The sequence below is a fragment of the Centroberyx gerrardi genome, chromosome 21, assembly GCF_048128805.1.
Source record: "Centroberyx gerrardi isolate f3 chromosome 21, fCenGer3.hap1.cur.20231027, whole genome shotgun sequence".
In the NCBI taxonomy this organism is placed as follows: Eukaryota; Metazoa; Chordata; class Actinopteri; order Beryciformes; family Berycidae; genus Centroberyx; species Centroberyx gerrardi.
This window is the reverse complement of record NC_136017.1, coordinates 2888173-2909927: the sequence shown is the minus strand read 5'-3', so window position 1 is coordinate 2909927 and position 21755 is coordinate 2888173. Positions and strand designations below refer to the sequence as shown.

The following is a 21755-nucleotide window of genomic DNA, read 5'->3' as shown; positions in this document are numbered from 1 at the left end:
AAAAACCACGCCACTGCAATTTCGCCGTTGTGTTTTTCTTAACTTGGACTGAGAGTTTACACCGTCGTCGTCGTGTGTGTGCAGGGACCTTGAACGCTTGTTAAACACCAGAAATACAATGGTGTCAATGAGGAAATAAGTGCTACTTTTGTTCCGGAGAGTCTCGCTTTCTTCACAGATGTGTGGCTTTTGTCCAAAAACAGCAAAAAGATGCGTCGGACGGGAGCGGACGGCGGCGGAATCGTACGAAGACGCCCCCGCTGTTTTCACACCTGGATAAACCTTCTCTTCCTAACGACTTACATGCATTTCCTAATTCCTCGGCTTGGCGCTCGCAAGTGCTTTCCCTGGCTGTTTTTATCTGAGTGAGGGGAAAGGTGTGTGTGTGTGTGTGTGTGTGTGTGTGTGTGTGTGTGTGTGGGTTGTTGGTGCCCTTATACGTCATTATCTCGTCTTTCGGTGTTTATTCTAGCGGTTGCGGGCACAGATGAATTCCAAAAGCGACGCTAACGAAGACGGAATACCAAATAGCTTCAATATTTTGCAAACAGCTTCACCTGCATGCTGGGAAAGAAGGGTGGTGGGGGGGGTGGGGAGGGGAGGGGGGTTGTGGGGGGTGGGGGGGCGAGGGGGGGGTGGTGTTGCAATCTCTCGTTTTGCACAGTCTCCTCGGCGCTCCCCCTTTATAAATTACCTCATCAGTGACTGAAATTAACACCGATTCTTGCAGGCAATTTCTCAATTTCCAATGCTAATTAGCTTTTTCTCTTTACTTTTAAATTCTGTAGCACCTGTTTAGGGGGAAGACATCTTAGGCAGCGCAGACGCATTTAATCACAATTTTAATTAACCATCCCCGTAGATGTGAAAGAGAAGCAATTATAATGCAGATGAATGATGATTTTTCCACATTAAATTGTTTTGTTTCTTCGTTATGTTGATTGCATAAATACTGGCGCCGTTCAATTTTTATCTACTGTAATTTTGTAATTGTTTTGCAAAAAAAAAAAAAAAAACAGCAGAAAGGGCTTGGATAGACTGAGTTTGTGTGTTTACAAATTGTTTCATTTAGTTAACCCTGTAATCGCCGGAGCGCTTTGCTGCAGCATGTTGAGGATTTGGCAGGCGGCGTCTTATTTGCCTTCTTTCCCCCAAAACAACTGTTGTCAACCTCGATGCTTGTCAATCCTCCTGAGGGTGGGGGGGGGGGGGGGGGGGTGTCATTACTCTGTCGTCTTATCTTCTACGACCTTAACCAACTATTTAACCAAATGAAAGTCACCCCCCCTCCCTCCCCCCTCCTCCCTCACCCGCCCCTTTAACTACTGAGCATATAGTCGCAAATGAAAGCACAGATGGGCGCTACTGGAATGGACTCATAATCTTTATGCGCTCGTGAAAATATCATTGGGTTCGATGACGGCGCCTTCGACTGCGTTTATTGCCCCTTGTTCTCTGAAACTTCCCTTTTATATTAATGTCAGAGTGACTGTTGCAGTAAACACAAAAAAAAAAAAAAAGCCGCCGCCACGGCACATTTCCTCGTCACGCCGCCGTCTTTCGTCTGTTAATGGGCGCTTGTTTTTTTTCCGTAAAAAAAGCTCGCGTCGGCTTTGAGGCGAAAGCTTGCGGGCCCGTTAAATCAGCCGCCGAGCCGCTCTGGATTCGGCTACATGACGTATACTGAGGTTCATGCATCAGGCGGTAGACGTTCTAAGGTAAAAAGTTCAGCGTCTGTCTCTGAAAACTTCACTCAAACGGAATAGTGAAAAACCGTCGACCAATCTGATGCTGCCAAAATATGAAAACGGAAAAAAAAAAGATCTTCCCTCGATGAATTAATGATCCTTTAACGGTTTATTCTGAAACTTTTTGACCCCAAACAGTCGGGTATGCTTTGTGTACAGCTGCCAAAGTCCAATTGAGGTTAAAATATTGCTGAATAAACCGCCAAGCGAGGATAAATCCAAAGTTTCCAAAGTCTTTTTTTTCGATTTTGTTGCCTCAAATTTAGATTTAAAAGTTATAAAGCACCTGGCAAGGATTTCAGATGTGTATATACTCCCTATTTGAAACAGCAAACTAGTCAATGTACTTTGAGTTTTGGGTTCTTCTATACAGGATCTATGAAGATAGCTGCCATGGGCCTGCTAGGGCAAAAAAAAAAAAAAAAAAAACACCTCCCAGAATCCTCCTCTCCTCTCTCCTCCGCCCTCACCCACCCCCAGCAACACTCATTCTCTAATCCCACTGAGCACTGCTTTCAGTTTGACCAAAGACCATGCAGGGGAACTCCAACCGACCAGACACACACACACACACACACACACACACACACACACTGCACTCCCTCTCACACACACACTACACACACAAACATCCACTCACACACTCCCTTTTCCTCTCTGTCTCTCCCACACACACACACTTTCTCACACACACACACACTTGCTTTATATCTCTCTCACTCACTCTCACACACTCTTGCTTTCTCTCTCTCACACACACACACACACACACACAGTCACAGCCACTTATTGAGGGGGCTTTGCTGTCTGAAATTGCTCCAGTCATTTTTCAACATGAGTTTGGAAAGGAGGTTTTACTAAAATGTGCAGTTTTGAAGGATTCAGCTCCAGACAGAGTGTGTCAATTAAAAAAAAACGGAGGCATTAGTTGGAACTTCAATACAGAATTCAAAAAGTAAGAGAAAAAAAATGTGTAAAACAGACACAGGTTAGAGATACATGAGACAGAAGGAGTTGTAGATTTATAGAAGTTAAGGGAACACTCCCTGCTTTTGGCTTAATTTCAGGGATTTACAGGAAACTTTGCATGAAGACTTACTTTAAGCTGCAAAATTAGATATCTGCTATTTGAAAAAAGTGACACCTAACAAAATGATTGACAGAACAAAACAAATTGTGGTACTTTTTGAAGGATAGAAGGTAACTTTAGTGCTTAGCTGACTAAATAAACACACTTTTACACACAGGATCCTCTAGATTTTCAAGATATTTTCACGTAAAATGTTGTTTTCTCCTCTCAAAACGGATCCATTGTGTAGAAAAACAGCATCTTTAAAAGCTGCAGTCTCTCCTAGCAGTCCTGCCGTTTCTCTGGCTCTATCTGAAATCATCCTGAGGTTAAAAAGAGAAACCTCTCTTTGAATATTAGTGGCGATTGGCTGGAGGTAAACAGAGCATTAAATCCTGCAAAACTGTGGCAAGGCCAATATGGGCGCGGGACAATGGCTTGGCCCGGCATCTCCGAGCCTTTGTTCTCGGCTTAACAAAACTCTGCCGTCACACCGCTTTACCTCAATGCTGCCCTGTCGAAACGGCCATCAGCCCATCAGAGCACATGCAAAGCTGAGGATGGAGAGGGGAGGGAGGGCAGGAGAGAGAGAGAGAGAGAGAGAGAGAGGGAGAGGGAGAAGAGGAATAAGATGAGGGGCGGGGGGTGGGGGGGTGGGGGGGTGGGAGAGATGGCATGGCAGGGAAAAGACAGATTAAGACAGAGAGAGAGGAGGGAAAAGAAGAGAAGAGGGCAGGGAGGGGAAAGATGAGAAAATGAAATTGTGTGAGGAGAAAGAGGAAAGAGAAGAAGAGGGAAGAGTAGAATAAAAGGAGCGATAGGGGAAGAAAAATTAAAGAGGGCAGTAAATAAAAGGGAGAAAAAAGGAGAGATAGGGAAAAAATCTTCTGAGGCTCCACGGCGGTTAAAGGGCCGATACCGACGGGGTGAAGGGGGGAAAAAAGAGAAAAAGAAATGAATAAAAACACAATTGTACTCACCTCTCCCACTCAACCTTAATAAGAATATATGGCAAAACGCTTTTCAGCCGCGCGGCGAGGGGGGGGGGGAACGCGGCGGAGGAGCGGTGGATTTTGCTTTGTGACGTGGCGGAGAGAGAGAGAGAGAGACATAGAGAGAGAGAGAGAGAGAGAGAGAGAGACAGAACTGGAGCAGAGAGAAATCACTGAAAGTTTCATCACAAGTCCTTATCTGCTTCCCTCCGAGGCCCAGAGGAGGAAAAAAACAGAAACAGGGCGGCACATCTGTGTCTGCTGTGACCTGTCTGTCTGCCAATTAGCATGTGTGTGTGTGTGGAATGTGTGTGTGTGTGTGTGGAATGTGTGTGTGGAGTGTGAGTGTGCATGCATGTGTGCCAAAATATGTATGGATGTGGCTGTGTGTGAATGCATATATGTGCGTTTATAAATGAGTCTATGGGTGTGTATGCGAGTGTGTGTGTGTGTGTGTCTACATATGCATGTCTAGATGTTAGTGTGTGTGTGCATGCATATATGTATGTTTGTATGTTATATATGTATGTATGTCTTAGCATGTGTGTGTTTATGTGAATGCATGTGTGTGTGGAGTGTGAGTGTCTGTATGCATGTGTGTGTGTGTGAGTGTATGCATGCATGTGTGTTTACTTATGAACTTGTGCAGGTAATTTGTGCAATGTGTGTGTGTGTGCATGTAGTGTATGTGCATGCATGTGTCTGGATGTGTGCGTGTGAATGCATGTGTGTGTGTGCATGTGTGTTAATGTGTATGCATGTGTGTGTGTGTGCAGATGTGCACTTGCCTGGCGAACATGTGTGACTGTACGAGTGTCAACTGGATATCAAATAAACACTGACTTGTAGCTCCGCCCCCCGCTGACATCCAGCCCCCCCAAAACACCTCCCAGTGCCAAAACCCCCCTCCTTAAAATGAATATGAAACCTTAAACTCACTTTTTGCAGCTGTCAATCAATATTCATCCATCCCGGCCACATTCTTGACAATACATACAATTATTCTTCCTATTTTCTGTGACTCAAGGACTCAAAAATCAGATTAGCTGCAATAAAAACTGCAAAAAAAAAAAATGGATGTGCTACAGTCTTTCCCACTCGCCCACCCCTCCTCCTTCCGCTTGCGTTTTTCAAAAATTGCACAATAATCAGAGAAATATGTGGGAATTTTTTTTGTAAGCTACGATATCTCTTACCGATTTCGGCAATCCAAGGTAATGAAATTCAAATTTATCAGTTAAATTCACGCTAATACAATCAACTCTACCTACGAAAAGCGAGCGATACCTGCTGCAGTTTGTTTACAGTTGATATTAAAGTCATTTGTTAAGAATTGACCGTGCGATCGCCATCTTGGACGTGGCCGTTCCAACGAGTTAAACACGTGAACGCTTCCAATGCTATCCCGTTCTTCCGGTTTTTCCGAGGCTTCCAGCATCTAGTGGCTCTCCACCCCCACCCCCCCGCCACCCCCCAACCCCCCTCCACCCCTCCCCTCCACCCTCCTTTGCCTGCTTTCTCCATCTCTTCCCCTCTCCCTCTCTTCCACTGTCAGGTTCTGGCCTGCCAATTTCGACTTGAAGCTTGACTGGGCTTGATTTGATGCAAACTACCTCGGGGTGGGGGGGGAGGGAGGGAGGGAGGGGGGGGGGGGGGGAGGAGAGAGAGCCCCCCCTGAAACTGATGAACAGTTATGTCAAGTCGATTTCGCACCGTTGGGAAAAGGTAACCTCTGCGTCAGGGAGGAGAAGGAGGGGGGGGGGATAAAGGTAGAAAGGAAAAAAAAAAAAGGAACGCGACAAGGTTAAGAGTGTTGGGGGGAGGAGGGTGGGGTTGGTTGGGTGCTCTGGGGGGTGTGGGGTGGGGGGGGGCATGTAATCGCGCCGGGGTGCACCCACCCACCCCCCCACCCCTACCTCACCTCACCTCCCTCTGCTCGCCGCCCCGCGGAAAACGCTAACTGTCAGTGAGAGTACTAATTGCAGATGTGCCAGTCTGCCATCATAATAAAATCAGAGGCAGGGCGGACATTAAGCATGGCTGGCTCATTTGTGAGACTGCTGAAAAGGTAGCATAAATGAATATTTCATTACCTTAATTACTAAGGAATACTCCTTTCCGCCAGTCGTGGAATGAGTGTTGCTGTAACTAATTATGAAAAGTAATAACATTAGAGATACTGTGATTGCCAGTTTATAAGGCGGCGTCTGCGCTGTTGAGGTATAAACCGTGTTGGGAAACATACGGGGAGCAGAGGAAGGAAGTGAGGGCTCAGCGAATCACAACCACACATCTGCAAAAAGCAACATATTCAGGGATGAATGAGGGAATGATGGGGGACGCTTGTGTGTATTTGAAATTGCACAACGGGGGTTTTAGCAGGTAGCAAGGGCCTGGAAGGATGGGAAACTCACTCGTTGCATAAATGACCGTGTCAATTTGCAATTAAAGTAAGGAAAAGAAAAACAGCTTTTCTGGAAATCCTCTTAATACTCTCTGTCTCACCAAAAAAAACACAATATTAAGACATGTTTTCTCAACAAAGCACCGAAGCTACCTGGACCGCGAAGTACTATTTGATGAATCCCTCACTCCCGAACCCCCGAAGCGCCCGTGTGTCCAAACGGCCCGGGCTACAGCGGAGCGCCGCGAGCCGCCGCACATTTGCATCGCTTCATCATCCCTCGCCCCGCTTTGATGTCAGACACACGGCTCGATACCTTTGTCCGTTATTCACCTCTGCGGCCCGTGGGCACGTCCCATGCCCGGCTGTAATGTATGACCACTGATAAGGTCGTAAGAGGGGGGGGAGGGAGGAGGAGGGGGGGGGGGGGGGAGTGAGAAAAAAGGCAGAGTACAAGGTCTGCTTTGATGGCCATGCTAATTCCAATACCCCTAAGTAGTAAGAATAACAAAGTGGTGGGGAATTTATCTCAGGAATGCCGGAGCAAGACGGCCGGGCGATAAGGAAGTAGCTTCCCTTGGGTGGGGGAGAAGTAATTAGAGTGGGCCGGCCGGCTGGATGGCTGGCTGGATGGATGGATGGATGGATGGATGGAGGGCTGGATGGATGGGAGTACAGGCAGCAGGGGAAATAGGGGCTAGAGGGCCAGGCGACAGGCAAAGTTACTGGGCAGACTGGTCTGAGAACTAACCCCAAATTTCTGAAGACCTCACTGCAAAACATCTCCATCTTAACAAGTCATTTAGTCCATTATTGAGTCCTGAAATCTGAATTTCTTTAAAATAAGTGAAAAAATCTGCGAGTGGGGTTTGATAATTTCACTTGTTTCCAATGCAAATCATCATTTTTTTGTAGTACTGGTTCCCACCGGTCATTCACATTTATCTTTATATTTCCGGTGTCTATCCGGTGGTCTAATCCAGAACAACTAAAAAAAAACGTGCAAGGTAAAGAAATAAAAGCCAACAAAAAAACACAGAAGCACAACCTTGACTTTAAATCCCATCCCCCCCCAGAGAAGTTACTAAGGCCAGACTCACTGAATCACTGAGAATACACTGAACACACGCTTGACTAAGTGTTCAGACTCTCGGCGATGTAAAACCAGGCCCGGGCCCCGAGAAGTAAAGCCGCGGCCTAAACCGGCACGAGGCACGGGGCCAAATCCCGGCTCCGGCTCCGGCTCCGGCTCCCGTATCTGACCCGATCTCAGCTGTCTCCCACCAGCTTTCTAGGTCAGGAAATACCCATTTCCCACCCCGCTACAGCCTCGGTCTCTTTGCTCCAGCGATCCGGCTTAAACTGCAGCCACAGCCTGAGCAAATCCAACCAGAACCCGGGTCCCGGCTTTAGCGCTTTAGGCCCCAAAACCCGAGGCGTTACTCTCCATCCCCGACCCAAACCTCAGCCTCCAGCCGGGGCGAGTTACATCTTTGTTGTCACTGTGTGTTTTGGCCAATATCCAGTGTATTCTTTTGATGAACTGATAAAATGAAGGATTTATTTTCTTTGTGATAGAATGGATAGGGAATTTTATAGATAGTACCAAAATCCACTAGACTCTGCCTGACTTGGCAGCTCCAACCCAAACCTCAACCTCTCAAAAAATGAGATCTATCTTTTGGGAAATATAATGATTTTGGTAACATTCTTATATATTGAAGAAAAAGAATTACATAGCATATAGACCCCCTGTTTTACCGTTTTGCCCAAAACCCGAACCACACAAACCTCAGTTCAGCCCAGACCCAAACCTCTAGCCCTCGCAAATGAGGTCTATTGTGATTTTGTTTAACATATTCTATTATGCAGATGAAGAATAACAGTTACGTAACATGTAGCCCCCAAATCCTAGAGTCCCGCTTCATCACCTCGCCCCAAACCAAACCTCAGCATCCACACCCAAACCACTACCACAGAAATCTCACCACCCAAACCCCGACGTTCAGCCCTCACAAATGAGATCCAACATGATTTGGTTTAATTTCCTCTTATATATTAAACACACACAGCCCCCCAAATCCTTGACCCCTGCTTTGCCACCTTGCCCCCCAAACCCCAAAACCCCAAACCGCCGCCTCAGACCCGCAGAAAGCTCCGCTCCGCTCCGCTCCGCTCAGCTCAGCACCGCTCAGCCCCCGCTGTCCCGCGTGTCAGAAAGGCTGAGGACAGGCCTGTCGGTGTGATTATCCCCCCGCTACCTGAGGAGGTGTTTGTTTGACATTCGGGTTTGACAGCGGCGGGACACGAGGCGTTCAGCGGAGGGGGCTCCCTCTCCAGTCAAAACCCATTAACACGCGAATTCACCTCTCAGAGCTTCTACCGGGGTCGACTGGGCGCCGCGTCGCCGCCACACATGTCCGCCGCGCCGCAGATGACATTTAAAGGAGGATGCTCTCTCTCTCTCTCTCTCTCTCTCTCTCTCGTTCTATTTCTCCTTGGCTCACTCTTGCCAAAGGTTAAATGTATGTTTGAATAACAAGGAGAGCGTAATTCTGACCGTTTCCCCCCCCCCCTCCTTTCCGCTGCAGCCTTCGGTTAAGAAGGTGCTTGATCAACGCCGAGATGAAAGCGTGGAAGTGGAGTGAAATTTGTGCGGCTACAAAATGACCTAATTTCGCCCTAATCTCGCCTGGCAATCAGCCGCAATTAAATTGAGATAACACATCTGAATTTACTTCCACGCAAGTGCAGGGGAACCGGAGCGCAAACGAAGGCAGACAAGTCCTCGTTAAAAAAAAAAAAGGTAACGAGAGGGGCGCACTTAGGTGGCGGGAGAGGCAGGATACCTTCTGAATAATGAACTGCGGTGTGTGGAGGCGAGCGCTGATCAAATAGCATGTTCTATTATCCGGTATTAAAGGTGCGGCGGCGGCGGCGGCGCTGCAAAATGTGTTCAGTCGTATGTGGAAAAGGCCCCAGATTTCCAGATGTCACCATGCCTTAATCTGGCGATCTGTTATTGATTGTTCCACGCGGCCGTGACCTTGCCAGAAGAGCTCTTCCACCCGACAATCAAACATACATCAAAGAGCGTGTGTGTGTGTGTTTCAGTGTGTGTGTGTGTGTGTGTCAGTGTGTGTGTGTGTGCACGTGGCAGCGGCGAGCGGCGCTTGCAGAGCGGCGTGCCGACATCAGAGCATAAAAACTGGAGGCTGCTTTCAACACTTGTTTGCACAAAGGTGTCATCTCTGAAGCAGCCGCCGCGGAGGGAAAAACCAAGAGAGGAAAAATCATTTTAATGGGCAATAGAGGTGATTACTTTTTTTTTTTTTTTTTTTTTTTTTTTTTCTCGGAGACGCCGTGATGCTGTGCCCTCCCTTTCGGTTGACAACAGTGCTAAGTCACACACACACACACACACACACACACACAGAGCATGAACGCATTCACACGCATTCAGACGCGAGCTCCAGCCAGCTGTGATGTGTTTGTTCTCCTGATTTAATCTGTATTTGTGTCCTTTGTTGCTCCGTTAAAACACAATCCTGTTTGTCAAAAGCGCTTTATGAATAAATTTGACTTGACTAGACGCTCCCTGTCATGATCAATATTACCGGTCTCTCTAAACTACAGAGGGCATCGCAAATGACATGCATGGGCTTCATTAAATCATACGGAAAGCGACGTGTCATTTTAGGCAAATTCCTTTCGCAGGAATATCCGCTGCCCCGAAACCAGACACACAGAATATCCTTTACGTATCTTGAGCATATTCCCTTTTAAGAGTGCGAATCTGCCGCGAGAGGCGAATCAGCAAGGGATGCTGGGATTGTACATTTGAATCTACATTTGCTTTGGTGGAACAGTTGCTACCCAGACTCCTCCTGCGCATCCCGACGAGGAGACGCACAAATACTATTGTTAGGAAAAGAAGGTGTTTATAAAAGTTGTTGTTTTTTTTGTTTTTTTGCCCCCCCCCCCTGCCATTTAATTATAAAAACCCAAACGTCGGTTTTACACCTGCTCAGCAACCTGTCGTCTGTCGCGCCGAGACTCCCTCGCAAATGGGAAAAAGTCGACGCGTGGAAAATGTCGAAAATCACAGGCGAGACGCGGCGCAACAACTGAATAAGTGCAAACAGCAGGACGAGACGGAACGGATGGGCCAAATAAAGACTTTGCATTTTCACTTGAGAAAGACTCAAATGAGGCATGATATTTCAAAATGCATTTTCCCTCCAACGCGATGCATAAAACATGCCGGCTTAGGGTAAAGAGAGTACACACGTAAATGAAAAGTCCAAATGCATGCAATTATTTGCCGGACCACTGAAGTTTCAATTTCTGTGTTTGCTTTTTGTCAAAATCGCATTGGAATGAATGAAAGAGACAGAGAGAGAGAGAGAGAGAGAGAGAGAGAGAGAGAGGGGGGGGGAGAAAGAAAAACAGAGAAAAAGAAGAGGGAATGAGGGGAAGACAAAGAAAGGCATAAACAAAGAAATGAAAAAAGAGAGAGAAAGCGAGCGAGAAAGCATTAAGGAAATAAAGTCGGGGGGGGAATGAGAGAAAAACATTTGAATGTATTGCAACTTTACTCAGAGCGGCGTGACGCGGAACAGGCGCACATCACCTTACAGCGGTGTTATGTGTGTGTGTGTGTGTGTGTGTGTGTGTGGGGTAGATAGATATGACCTGTCAAATCATGAGAAAGAGAGAAAGAAGGAGGAGGAGGAGGGAGGGGGGGGATCTGAGCTCGACGGAGACGTGGCGGAACGACGGCGGCAAAAAAAAACAAAAAAAAAAAACACCTTTAAGTCTGTCACCTCTCCTCCATCACTCTCCATCTCTCTCCGTCTTTCACACCGTCCCGAGTCGTCGGCGTCCGAGCGACCCGGGCTCCCGGCGGCCGCCGTGTCGCCGGGCGGAGGACGGCGAGCTCGGAGGAGGAAGGGCGAACGCCGACCGACACGACACGACACGACGCGGCGGAGGTTAAACGGAGCCGACGTACGGCGTTAGCCACAGTCGTATATTTACTGCTGCAGACGCTTCTCCCTTCACTCTTACACAGCAGAGAGATTCAGATATTTTAACACAAAACTCTAATATATCTAAAGTTTCCAATAGCTGGAAAGAGAGCAAAATGTTTTTTTTTTTGGGCTAATTCCTCTTGGGAAGTTCAGCAGCAGTTCAGCAGCCATCCAGTTAAAACCGGGACTACGTTTTAAGACCAGATCCGTTAAAATTTAGCTGAAAAGCGTGCAGAGAACGCCACGTCGCCACGTTTTCGACGATGTCACCGCATTGTTTTGGACTATACGTCAATATTTGCCGCCGAAACAGAGAAAGAAAAGTGGCAGGAGCATAGCGGAGAGTTGGCTCGCCATTGGCTGATTCATGCCTTGGTGTTAGTCAGGCGACGGATCCCAGCCACCTCTGTTGCTCTGCCTCTTTCATCGTCTTTGGCAGTGGCAGACATTGCTCTCTGTGTGTGTGTGTGTGTGTGTGTGTGTGTGCGTGTGTGTGTGTGTGCGCGTGCATCAACCGCAAAAACACAGTAACTTCTCGCTCTTCCGAAACCGAGAAGGCCCCTGACTGCCATCACAAGGTCCTGAGTGTTCAAAGTTGCAAACATAAAACTCAAAAATAACCACCATCAATGCCACTTATTGTATGAAAATAAAGGGCTGGAGGAAGAGGGAGGAAGAGGGAGGAGGAGGAGGGGGCTTTCCCAGCGATGGTCACAAAACAAGCCGGGGGTGGAGGGTGGGGGGGGGTGTTACGAACAGCAAAGAGTCGTCCACAAAGAGTTAACCCCCCCCTCCCCACATCTCCAACCCCCCCCTTATTTCTCCAAAGCACGGGTTAATATCATGGCTGCCTGGTAAGGCATTATCCGGCACCTCTCGGAACAAAAGGCCCCTTTTGCAAACAGACTCCTACTTTCCCCCCAGTGTCCAAAGGTGTTTGCTGAAGTAAATCTGCCTAAATCCTGCGCAGCTTGGCGAGGGGGGAGTGGGGGGGGAGGGGAGGGGAGGGGAGGGAGGGAAGGTGTACCGATAATCCTTCTTCTTAACCAAAAAAAAAAAAAGTTCTGGGTGAGAAAAAGAGAAAGAGAGAGTGAAAGAGAAAGAAGAAAAACTGGAATCCATATCACATGATGCCATTTAAAGCCGCGGTAGCCCCCCCCCTCCCCTCTCCCTCCCTCCCTCCACCTTCTTTGCTTAACTCCCCCCCCCCCCCCCCCCAAAAAAAAAAAATAAATAAAAGATTTGCATACATCCAGCCTGGGTGTCGGACGATAAAGATATATCTCGCCAATCAAGACGATAAAGCGACAGATAAGAAGCGGGAGCGAGCGCGTTTTTTTTTTTTTTACGAAGACGAACGCGGCGGATTGTAAAAGTACCATTTTTTTTTTTGTTGGGTTTTCTCTCTCTGGATAGTTTTCGAGTGTATTTGCAACACCTGCTCTTCCCAACACAAAAAAAAAAAAAAAACCCTTGCATCTCCTCCTTGCAATATTATTTTTTCACAATAAAAGTCATGACACCCCGGTCTTTATTCCCAAACGAACCGCAGAAAGAAATACAAAAAAAAAACAAAAAAAAAAAACTGCACATCGCGAAGACACCTGCTCCTAACTCTCTTATCGGCTTCTTTAAGCACAATCCAATCTGCCTCAGCCAAGGATTTTTTTTTCTTCTTCTTCTTCTTCTTCTTCTTAAGTGTGAGAGTGAGTGGCCACGAATAGTGTGGGCATGCCATCTCGTAACACTATCTGTCTGTCAGGAGGGGCCCGGGTCCCTGCTAGAGTAGGGAGGCTATAAAAGGCTTGTAACCAGGGGACGACCAACAAACAACCACAAACACCCTAGTTATTTCTCTCCACCACCCACCCACCCCTTTCTGCCTCTCTCTCTCTCTCTCTATCCCTCTTTTTTTTCCCTCTCCTCTCCTCTCCTCTCTCCTCGCCCCCCCCCCCTTTTCATCTCAGGCCCTTTTCTGATGCTGAATGCAAATGTGTAGCCCTGCTGCTGGCGGCGAAAGGGGGCTGAATTGTGATTAAGAGGGAGAGAAGAAGAAGAGGAGCTCCTTTCTTTGTTCTCCCCCCCGGGGGATGTTTACCAGGAGAGACACGGCGGATCAGATATGAAAGGCATTCAGGTCAGCATTGATGTGAGCGAAAGTGAAATCGTACCTAAGGCATTCCAAAGACCCGCGGTGTCAGGGGTCCGGGCTCGCCGTGCCTCTGCGAGTGTGTGTTCTCTGGCCGCCAGGCGAAAAAATATCTTCACACACAAGCAGGGCGGTCGAGGAAGGGAAGGAAGAAGGAAAAAAAAAAAAAAAGGGAAAAATATAAAATAATAAAATAAAATAAAAAACGAGGAAAATAAAATGTGTCAAAAATGTTTTTTTTTTTTTATTTTGGAAAAAGAGAGGGAGGAGGAGGAGGAGGAGGGGGGATGAAAGTTTTCTGTCCGGTGTCCAGGACGCTGGTGTTGAGATGATCATTAGGGGGTTTTGTTTTTTTGGGTGGGTGGAGGGTGGAAGAGGGAGGGAGGGGGGGAGGGGGGTGTACAGCCATAAGCCACGCTATTTGCTTTTATCTGCCTTATCAAAGCTTGAAAAAAGTGTGTGTGTGTGTGTGTGTGTGTGTTGGTGTTTGTGTGGAAATGCTGCTGCTGCAGAGCTACATTCCTGATTTAATTCCTGGTGGAAAGTATATATTAGAGGATTTGTTGAATATCAGCTGGGAGAGATCGTCGCCCTGCGTCTGCGTCTGCGTGTGTGTGTGTGTGTGACATGTACCAAATAAAAAAAAATAAAAAAAACATGGATTACAATAAGTGTAAATACTCGGGGAGCTCTTCGACAGACCGGATAAATGTTCCCTTTTCCCTTCCCAAAAAAAAAAAAAAAAAAAAAAAAAAAAAGCGACGCCGTCACCTTCGCTCCTTCGCCGCGCTCCGCTCGAAATCACAATGATCTCGTAAGGGAGAGTCCATTCATTTTTATGTGCCTCGGCTATGTACACTTGACTCACACACACTTGGAGCAGATGGATATATTTAGCTCGTGACGACTGCAGCCGAGGGAGAAGGAGGAAGAGGAGAAAAAAAAAACAAAAAAAAAAAAATACCAAGTGATGCAAAAGCTACCGTTACGGCTCCGGGAAAATAATAAGGCCTCACGCAGCACGCCAAAGTGCAATGTGTAGTTGTGACAGGACAAATATGCGTCCTTATTAGCCCGCGTGGAGAAAAACCTGCTAGCCGTTGTACACGGGGTAATTGGAATGTGTCTGTTCGATTCAACCGCGAGGCCCCGCGTTATATAAAAAAAAAAATAAAAAAAAAACACACCCGGCACCATTCATTCCCGGGCTATCTGCGGCTCGGAGCGCCGCGACGCTGCGAGCGGAGCGGGCCCCCCCTGCTGCAGACTTGACGCCCGCTGCCCCTGCAATATCTCGCCAGTAATTATTTCACTTGCTTAAACAAAATAATCCCTTTCCCTCAACGCCGCGGAACAGCCTTTTTCGTCCCATCTCTCTCTCTCTCCCTCTCTCCCTCTCTCCCTCTCTCTCTCCCTCCTCCCGGCAGAAGAAGCCATCAGGACGGAGGTGTCGTGTCTGCTTTGGCTGCTCCAGACAATTGCCAGCCCGTATGGGAATGGCAGCGGTGAATGGCGCGGCGGACAACCCCCCGCCACTATTGACGGTATAAACATGTAAATGAAACACATTACGACTGACAATCAATTGTCCGCGAGCGCCCCGCGAAACCTGCCCTCCTCCTCCTCCTCCTCTTTTTTTTCTCCTTTTCCTTCCCCCCCCCCCTCCTCAGTGACGGTGGCAAAAAATAAGCCTGCATGGGCCTACCTTGAGGAGAGAAAATGTAGAAGAAGAAGAAGAAGAAGAAGGGAGGTTGGAGGGTGGATGGGACATGGGGGAAAGGAGGGAGGAGGTGGTGAGAGAAGAAGAAGAAGAAGTAGAAGAAGAAGAAGAAGAAGAAAGGGGGCGTCTTTTTTATTCCCCAACTTTTAAAAAAGGCAGAGGAATAATAGAGATGGACAAATTGTTTAGACTGGCAGAAATCTGGCATTGTCTGGGCCTGAAAGCAAGGCTACCCCCCCCCCCCCCCCCCATCCACCCCCCCTCCCCCCCTCTTTCCCTCCACTCCCTTTCCCCTGTTTTTTTTTCCACCTTGAGCGTGAATCCATGATAGCTTTAATAACCATGTTCAGACTATTGTATCAAAACTCCAGCAGCCAGAGAGAGAGAGAGAGAGAGGCAGAAGCAGAGAGAGAGAGATTGACCTCTTCTTTCTGCTTCTTCTTCTTCTCCTTCTTCTTCTTCTTCTTCTGCTGCCGCTTAAGATTATGTAATCAGCGTGTTTGCGAGGCTTATATATCCTGACACCGCAACGCCGCCTGGGGTACGGAGGAATAAGGAAAGGTGGCGTAACGGGGCGACGCAGAATCAAAACGTTTACCCTAAAAAATGAAAAAAATTTGCAACATCTGTATTTCGCTTTTCATCTTTCTCCTCTGACAAATAATAATAAAGAGAAACACACAGTTGGACGCAGAGACACCAGAAGAAGAATCCGCTCCACGTCCAAAAATCAAAGCAAACACGACGACAAAAATAATAAGAGAGACGTTTTTTTTTTTTTTTTGATGCTGTAGCGCCGGTTGAGTAATAAGAAAATAAGGACAGGTGTGCAAGTGGTTTTCTGTGGGGTGCTGGGTGGGTGGTGGGTGCAGGGAGGGGGGGGGGAGGGGGGGTGCACAGCTGGATGTGACGAGCAACACCTGGCGAGGGCCAAAACTCTCAAACACTTCACGCTGCCGAGGATCGAGTTTCACACCGGGAGAAGAGAAGAGAAGAGAAGAGAAGTGGAGAGAGAGAGAGAGAGAGAGAGAGAGAGGGGACAAAATGTAATTTCTCGTGTTTTTTCAAACCTTGCTGCCATTTCAACTGTAAGCAAGAAAAGGTGGAGAGCTCATTTGGGTTTGGGGTGAGGGAGGATAAGTCATGAGCTGTGGGGAAATAGATGAGCGAGGGAAGCTGCTCCAACCCGGAAGGCCAGCAGGCATCTGGATCAAAATGTCATTGGTTCGACAACTTAGTGAGCAAATGGCTCATTAATACTAATTGGCACAAATGCACGCTGCCCCTTCCATTTCAAAATCCCTCAAAATAATCCTAATAATTCCTAGTTTTTCCATATGTAAGAATACATTTAATCCAAACTATGTCATCGCAAAAAAACCGACAGCACCGAGCCTCGGTCGCTGAATTAAAACGTAAAAACAAAACCAGATGTACAAAAAAACATCCGGCGTTTTCTTTTTTTTTTTTATCAGAAATAATCACAGGTGGCACGCAAATTATAATTTACATCGCAGCACATTCGCTTACACACCGCCACCTCCAAAAGTCACTCAGTGGAATTAGCTGTAATTGTACACATTTCACATTTGTGTAAGTTCATCTGATGTGTTGGTTAAGGGGCAGAGGGGGGGGGGGGGGGGGGGGTCTGGGTCCGGGGCCGTCCCTCCAGCTGCTGGAATTAGACATATCCCACGTCTGTGTTGCTGCGTTTCGTGCATTCACAGCGTTTGTTAGTTACTGCTGAGGGGGAGTCGGTGTGTGTCCTGTCGGCCGTCACACACACACACACACACACACACACACACACACACTCGCCCTGCCCTGCCATCCCTCCATAGAGCCAGGCAGGAGGAGGAGAGAGAGAGGGAGGGAGAGAGAGAGAGAGAGAGAGAGAGTGGCCGAGCCTCAATAAGCCTCTGCATTCCCAGGGGGGAGGTGGGGGGGGGTTTGGTGGAAAGGGGGGGTGGGGGGGGGGCATCAGACAGAGCTAGTTGTTATGGAAGAAAAAGGAAAAAGCACTCACACATATTTCACGTTTTACAAACTGGGACGATGTTACATCCATGTTGCAATTTTTCAAAAATGTGCACGCTCCTGCATGGAAGAGCGAACACATTTTTAAAGAAGGGATAAAGAAAATATTTATATATATATGTATATTCTTTCTATACTTTGCCAAAGCTTGCATCTCTTGTCAAGTTTAAGGGTGTGAAAATTATATTTTTGAATATTTGCTTTGCTCATATATCATTTTATCAAATGGTGCATTTTGGTACAAAGCCTAACACTCCTACTCTCTCTCTACAAAACAGGTGGCAACTGCTAACCAGGCTGTAATATCTATAAGAGTGTGTTATTATTATATCTTTTTTTTTCTTTTTTTTTACATGTGAATATTGCAAATGTTCATCTTGGAAATCTCCAGCTCCACTGTTGTGCTCCTGTGCTATTTAGTGTGGAACAAAATGCTTGTCTGCTATTGATTGTGTGAAATCAATAAATGAAATCTGATCTAGAAAATAACCTATGGGGGGAGAGATTAAAAAACTGGTGTGGGGAAGAGAATAAAAGCCTCATCTGAGCAGCTAAATCACAGCCTTAACGTTTTACTCCAGTGTAACGGAGTCTGTGGAATAATCAGAAATAACGGGGCCAGGAAATGTCACTGCAGATTTGCCTCTTGTGGGAAACAGTGGAGTCAAATGGGGAAAGAAAACCAACAAATCTCCACCTCCAGCGCTGCGGTCCAGACCCAATTAATGTCCACCATTTATCGGACATGTCAGCCTATTTATTTATGATGTCTCCACTATAATAAACTTGTTGATATAGGTAAACTAAAAAACGCACAGGGTTAAAACTAAACCAACAGCCACATGCCATCCACTGTGAATTATTTTACCACTCTGTTTGTCCCGTGCAGCCCCAGAAAACAGCGAGAATCTGGGATCATTTAGTTGGAAATTTGCCTTAAACGGGGACCTAAAGGCCCGCATAGACAGAGACACAGCACGGGGAACGCATGGCAGCGGGTGGATTAAATCAAACCAAAACTTAAAATCACAAGATTTGACTTCCAAACCGAGCAGACCGAGTCTCTCTTCCAGCCACCGGCGGTCTGACTGACCACCGGTCCTCATAGCGGATTTTGTCCCATGCGAGAAATAAGACCCGCGGCACCAACTTTCCAACATCCCCAAGTTTCCAAGTGGACCGAACCTCCTCGCAACATTTCCGAAATAACAGCCCGAAAACACACATTTTACCCCCTCTATTTCTAATATTCCAGAAGCTCGGTTGGACGCATTTACGCACATTTTCTCCCCCGGATAGCGGTCCCTTCCTCCCTGCGTAAAAGGGGGGAAGGCAGGCAGCAATGCGCACTGGCGTTTCCAGCGCCAGCCGCGGACCCTAACACACCCCGAGCCGCAGTGGAAGCCTCCAAACCAGCCTCACATCCATGATATCCCCCGTCTCTTTTTTTTGTCTCCCCTCCCGTTATTTTCTTACCGTTTTTCCGTCTCGGGTTGGCTTGTTTTCGCCTCTTACACCTGGGGCCATCCGCCATGATCTCTTGCTTCATTGATAAGTGTGTGTGGGATCAGATGGCAGCTCGCATGGACTCGATTCCTTGATTTCGGCTTGATATCTGACGGGAAAACACACACACAGCGGCAACAATGTGGGTATTAGCGTGGAAGGTGGAGATCCACTTGCGCCGGGTGCGCAAAGAAACTGCAAATGTAAGTTGGATGGATGGATAGATGATTAAAAAAAAAGAAAAAATAATGCGCCGTGGGTGAAACTATGAAAAGGAGCGATAAGGGGATCCGTGTCCATCTAATTTTGATTTTCAGCTGATCGGCTCTCTGCTTAGTGGCAGAAACAGCAAGGCAAACAGGAGGAGCAGGCAGCCAATTGTAATTTCTTATATTAATAAAAGCCACAATTCACTCCGCCGATGGGGATTGCAGCGAAAACATTGCATTGTTATTTAATAAAAAAAAAAAGTTTGACAATTCGCTTTGTAATTTTTCTACACTTTAAAAAAAATAAGTGTGGTTCTTTTTTATTGAAGCTGACAGGCTCAATTCACGTTTTGCGATAATACTCCGGCTTTTGGCACAAGAGGCGAAATAGGTTAATAAATCAGATTTCTGTCAAATTGCGGGTCAAACGCGAAGCTTCCACGCTGGAGAAGACAAACCGGGAATCAGTCTCAGCCTCAATAAGCCTTCAATGTGCGGTCTTATAAAAAGTAACTTCACTAAACACTTGTACATGCCTGGGAAAATTGAAGTTAGGCTCCATAAACTATATTCCAACCCTCCGTCCAACATCCAGTAAATAACAGATGGGGTATAATTGTCAAAATGTGCCAAATCATTGCGGGCTGTAAGGAAATAAGAAATCTTTAACGCACAAATGGCGCATAAACAAAAGCGATAAGACTAAAATAGCCTGTTCGCCTATTACCAGCTGATTTATCAACGCAAATACCGTTATTAGGATAAGTGAATATTGACAAGAGGTTTTTTTTGTTGTGGACACTTGAACAGCAGCTGAATGGCCGAATGATACAAACAGACACTAATATAATACAAGCTGAAGAGACGGAGGGGAAAAGGGACGCAGATCGCCTTTTTGTCCAAAGGATAGCGGCGTTGCGCGCCGCCAAATCCCCACAAAACCCAGCTTTCCCCCCGCTGCTACAAACCTACAGCACCGCTCTCCATCACGGAGGTAACAAAAAATAAAAAAAAAATACCCCGCACCTATTTCCACCTGCGCAGGTAAAGCAAAGTTGAGACTCTCCAACTCTCCTACAGACGGATCGAAGTTAAAATCTCCCGACGTTTTCCAGCCTCTCCGCGACAAAAAATATAAAGGTGATCAAGGTAAATTAAAAAAAGGAGGAGACACATACCTGTTTTTTGGGGCGGGAGGGGGGGGATAGAGGTATCTTGTGGCTAGGAGTTGCGAGGAGGGATGATAACCGGAGCGCGTCGGTGAGCGGATCCTTTTCCACCGGTGATAATAAAGCCTTAGAAATAAAAGCCTTAGAAATAGTTGGGAGGAGGGAGGGACCGCTATTCCTGCTAGGGCAGGTTTACAACTGATGTCTTACACCCACTCCAGGAAACAAACCTGGGTAGGGACTGACGTGTTACGCCTCTTCTAATGACATTTTTTTTCTTTCCACCTCCTTTTCTTTGCCGTATAACACAGAGGAGAAGCCCCCTGAAACGCACGCCACCTATCTTCACGGGAGGGGATAATTGAGGAGAGCCAAACGTGAGCATCTTCTGGGCTGAACGTGAAGTTTTTTTTTCTCCTTTTCTCTCTCTCTCCCCCCTTCTCCCTCTCTCTCTCTCTCTCTTTCTCTCTCTCTCACTCTCCTCTCTCTTTCTCCATCCCTTCTCTTTTGAGTGAAACCAACTATGTCGGGCTGCGACGCGGCGCAAAGCGAGAATAGGCGACAGTGTGTATGTGTGTTGTTTTTTTATTGGGGGGGAGAGAGAGAAACTTGGAGCGCGTCCACGCCGACCACAATCATGTAAGGATTATTTTTTATTTCTATTTTTAATGTGCAGAAATGGCAGGTTTGATGCGGCAGGGAGGAATCCACATATTCTTCATTATTGTAATTGGCTGCAACTGCAAAAAGGTTTGGGATGTTCGGGTTTTTGTCTCCGCTGCAAAAAATGTCCATTTAGTGCAGGATTGACTCCTAAAAAATCTGATTTTTGTTGAAAAATCTGCAAACATGGTGAGAGAATTCTACTCATTTCCAGCGCAAATCAACTTGCTTCACTGATTTTCCTGCATTAAGCGTCATTGTCTTAATACTAGAGGAATAATCTGTTTTATTCTGCTTTATTTCAAGATACTGACACTTGCTTTTAGGAAATTCCTGAAAAAAGTGAAACTGCATTGGAAGCAAGTGGGGTTATCAGACTTCCACTGGCGAAAATAATAGATTTTAAGGTTGAAAATGAGGCTAAATGACTTGTTAAGATTGACATTTTTTGCAGCGTGAGAGTAAATATTTGTAATTTTATTGCCTGTGCGTCCTGCTCTTCATCACCAGACTCTATCAGTCTCCCTCAGTGCGTAAAGGTGCGCTGCAAGACAGATTACTGTGTGTGCCGGTGCGATGGGAATGCATGTAAACTCCAAATAACAGTCACACTCTGCAAAAATGACATTTGCATTTGTCTCTGCTTATTTGCACAAGTCACTTTCACTAATTTCCAATTGCACCCCCTAACGAAATGAACCAAAGTAATCCTATAATCGGTTTTGCAGGGATACAAATATACAAATATCACCGCAAAGCTATGCGCCGATAGGAAGAGGAGTAACTGTAGCATATAGGAATATCATAGAAATATTACAGTGATACTATAGGAGATGAGAAATAGCATAAAGTAGAATAAAGTGACTATAAACTCACTATTGAGTTCCGCAGACACACTGTAAGTCCCTATAGGAATATTCTAAGATTATTATAGTGATTTTTCGTTCTGGCCGCCACTTAACAGGATGAATCCCCGTTTTTTACGCATTTATTACAAAGTCTGCCTCCTGCCATTTCTCTTTTTGCAACAGAGAGAGAGAGAGAGAGAGAGAGAGA

At 46.6% G+C, this 21755-nt stretch overlaps 1 protein-coding gene across 2 annotated transcripts in view; it reads right to left on the bottom strand.

Moving 5' to 3' along the window:
• The window catches only part of zeb2b (zinc finger E-box binding homeobox 2b), a 107559-nt gene extending 88843 nt beyond the window's left edge, over window positions 1–18716 (bottom strand). The window contains exon 1 of one of the 2 annotated variants that reach the window (XM_071909065.2): window positions 18629–18716. In XM_071909065.2, the coding sequence (XP_071765166.2) occupies window positions 18629–18701 (73 nt within the window). In that variant the 5' untranslated portion in view covers window positions 18702–18716. The remainder of the gene's footprint in view (window positions 1–18628) is intronic. The other variant, XM_071909066.2, reaches the window with a different exon arrangement.
• Window positions 18717–21755: the final 3039 nt, after the last annotated feature.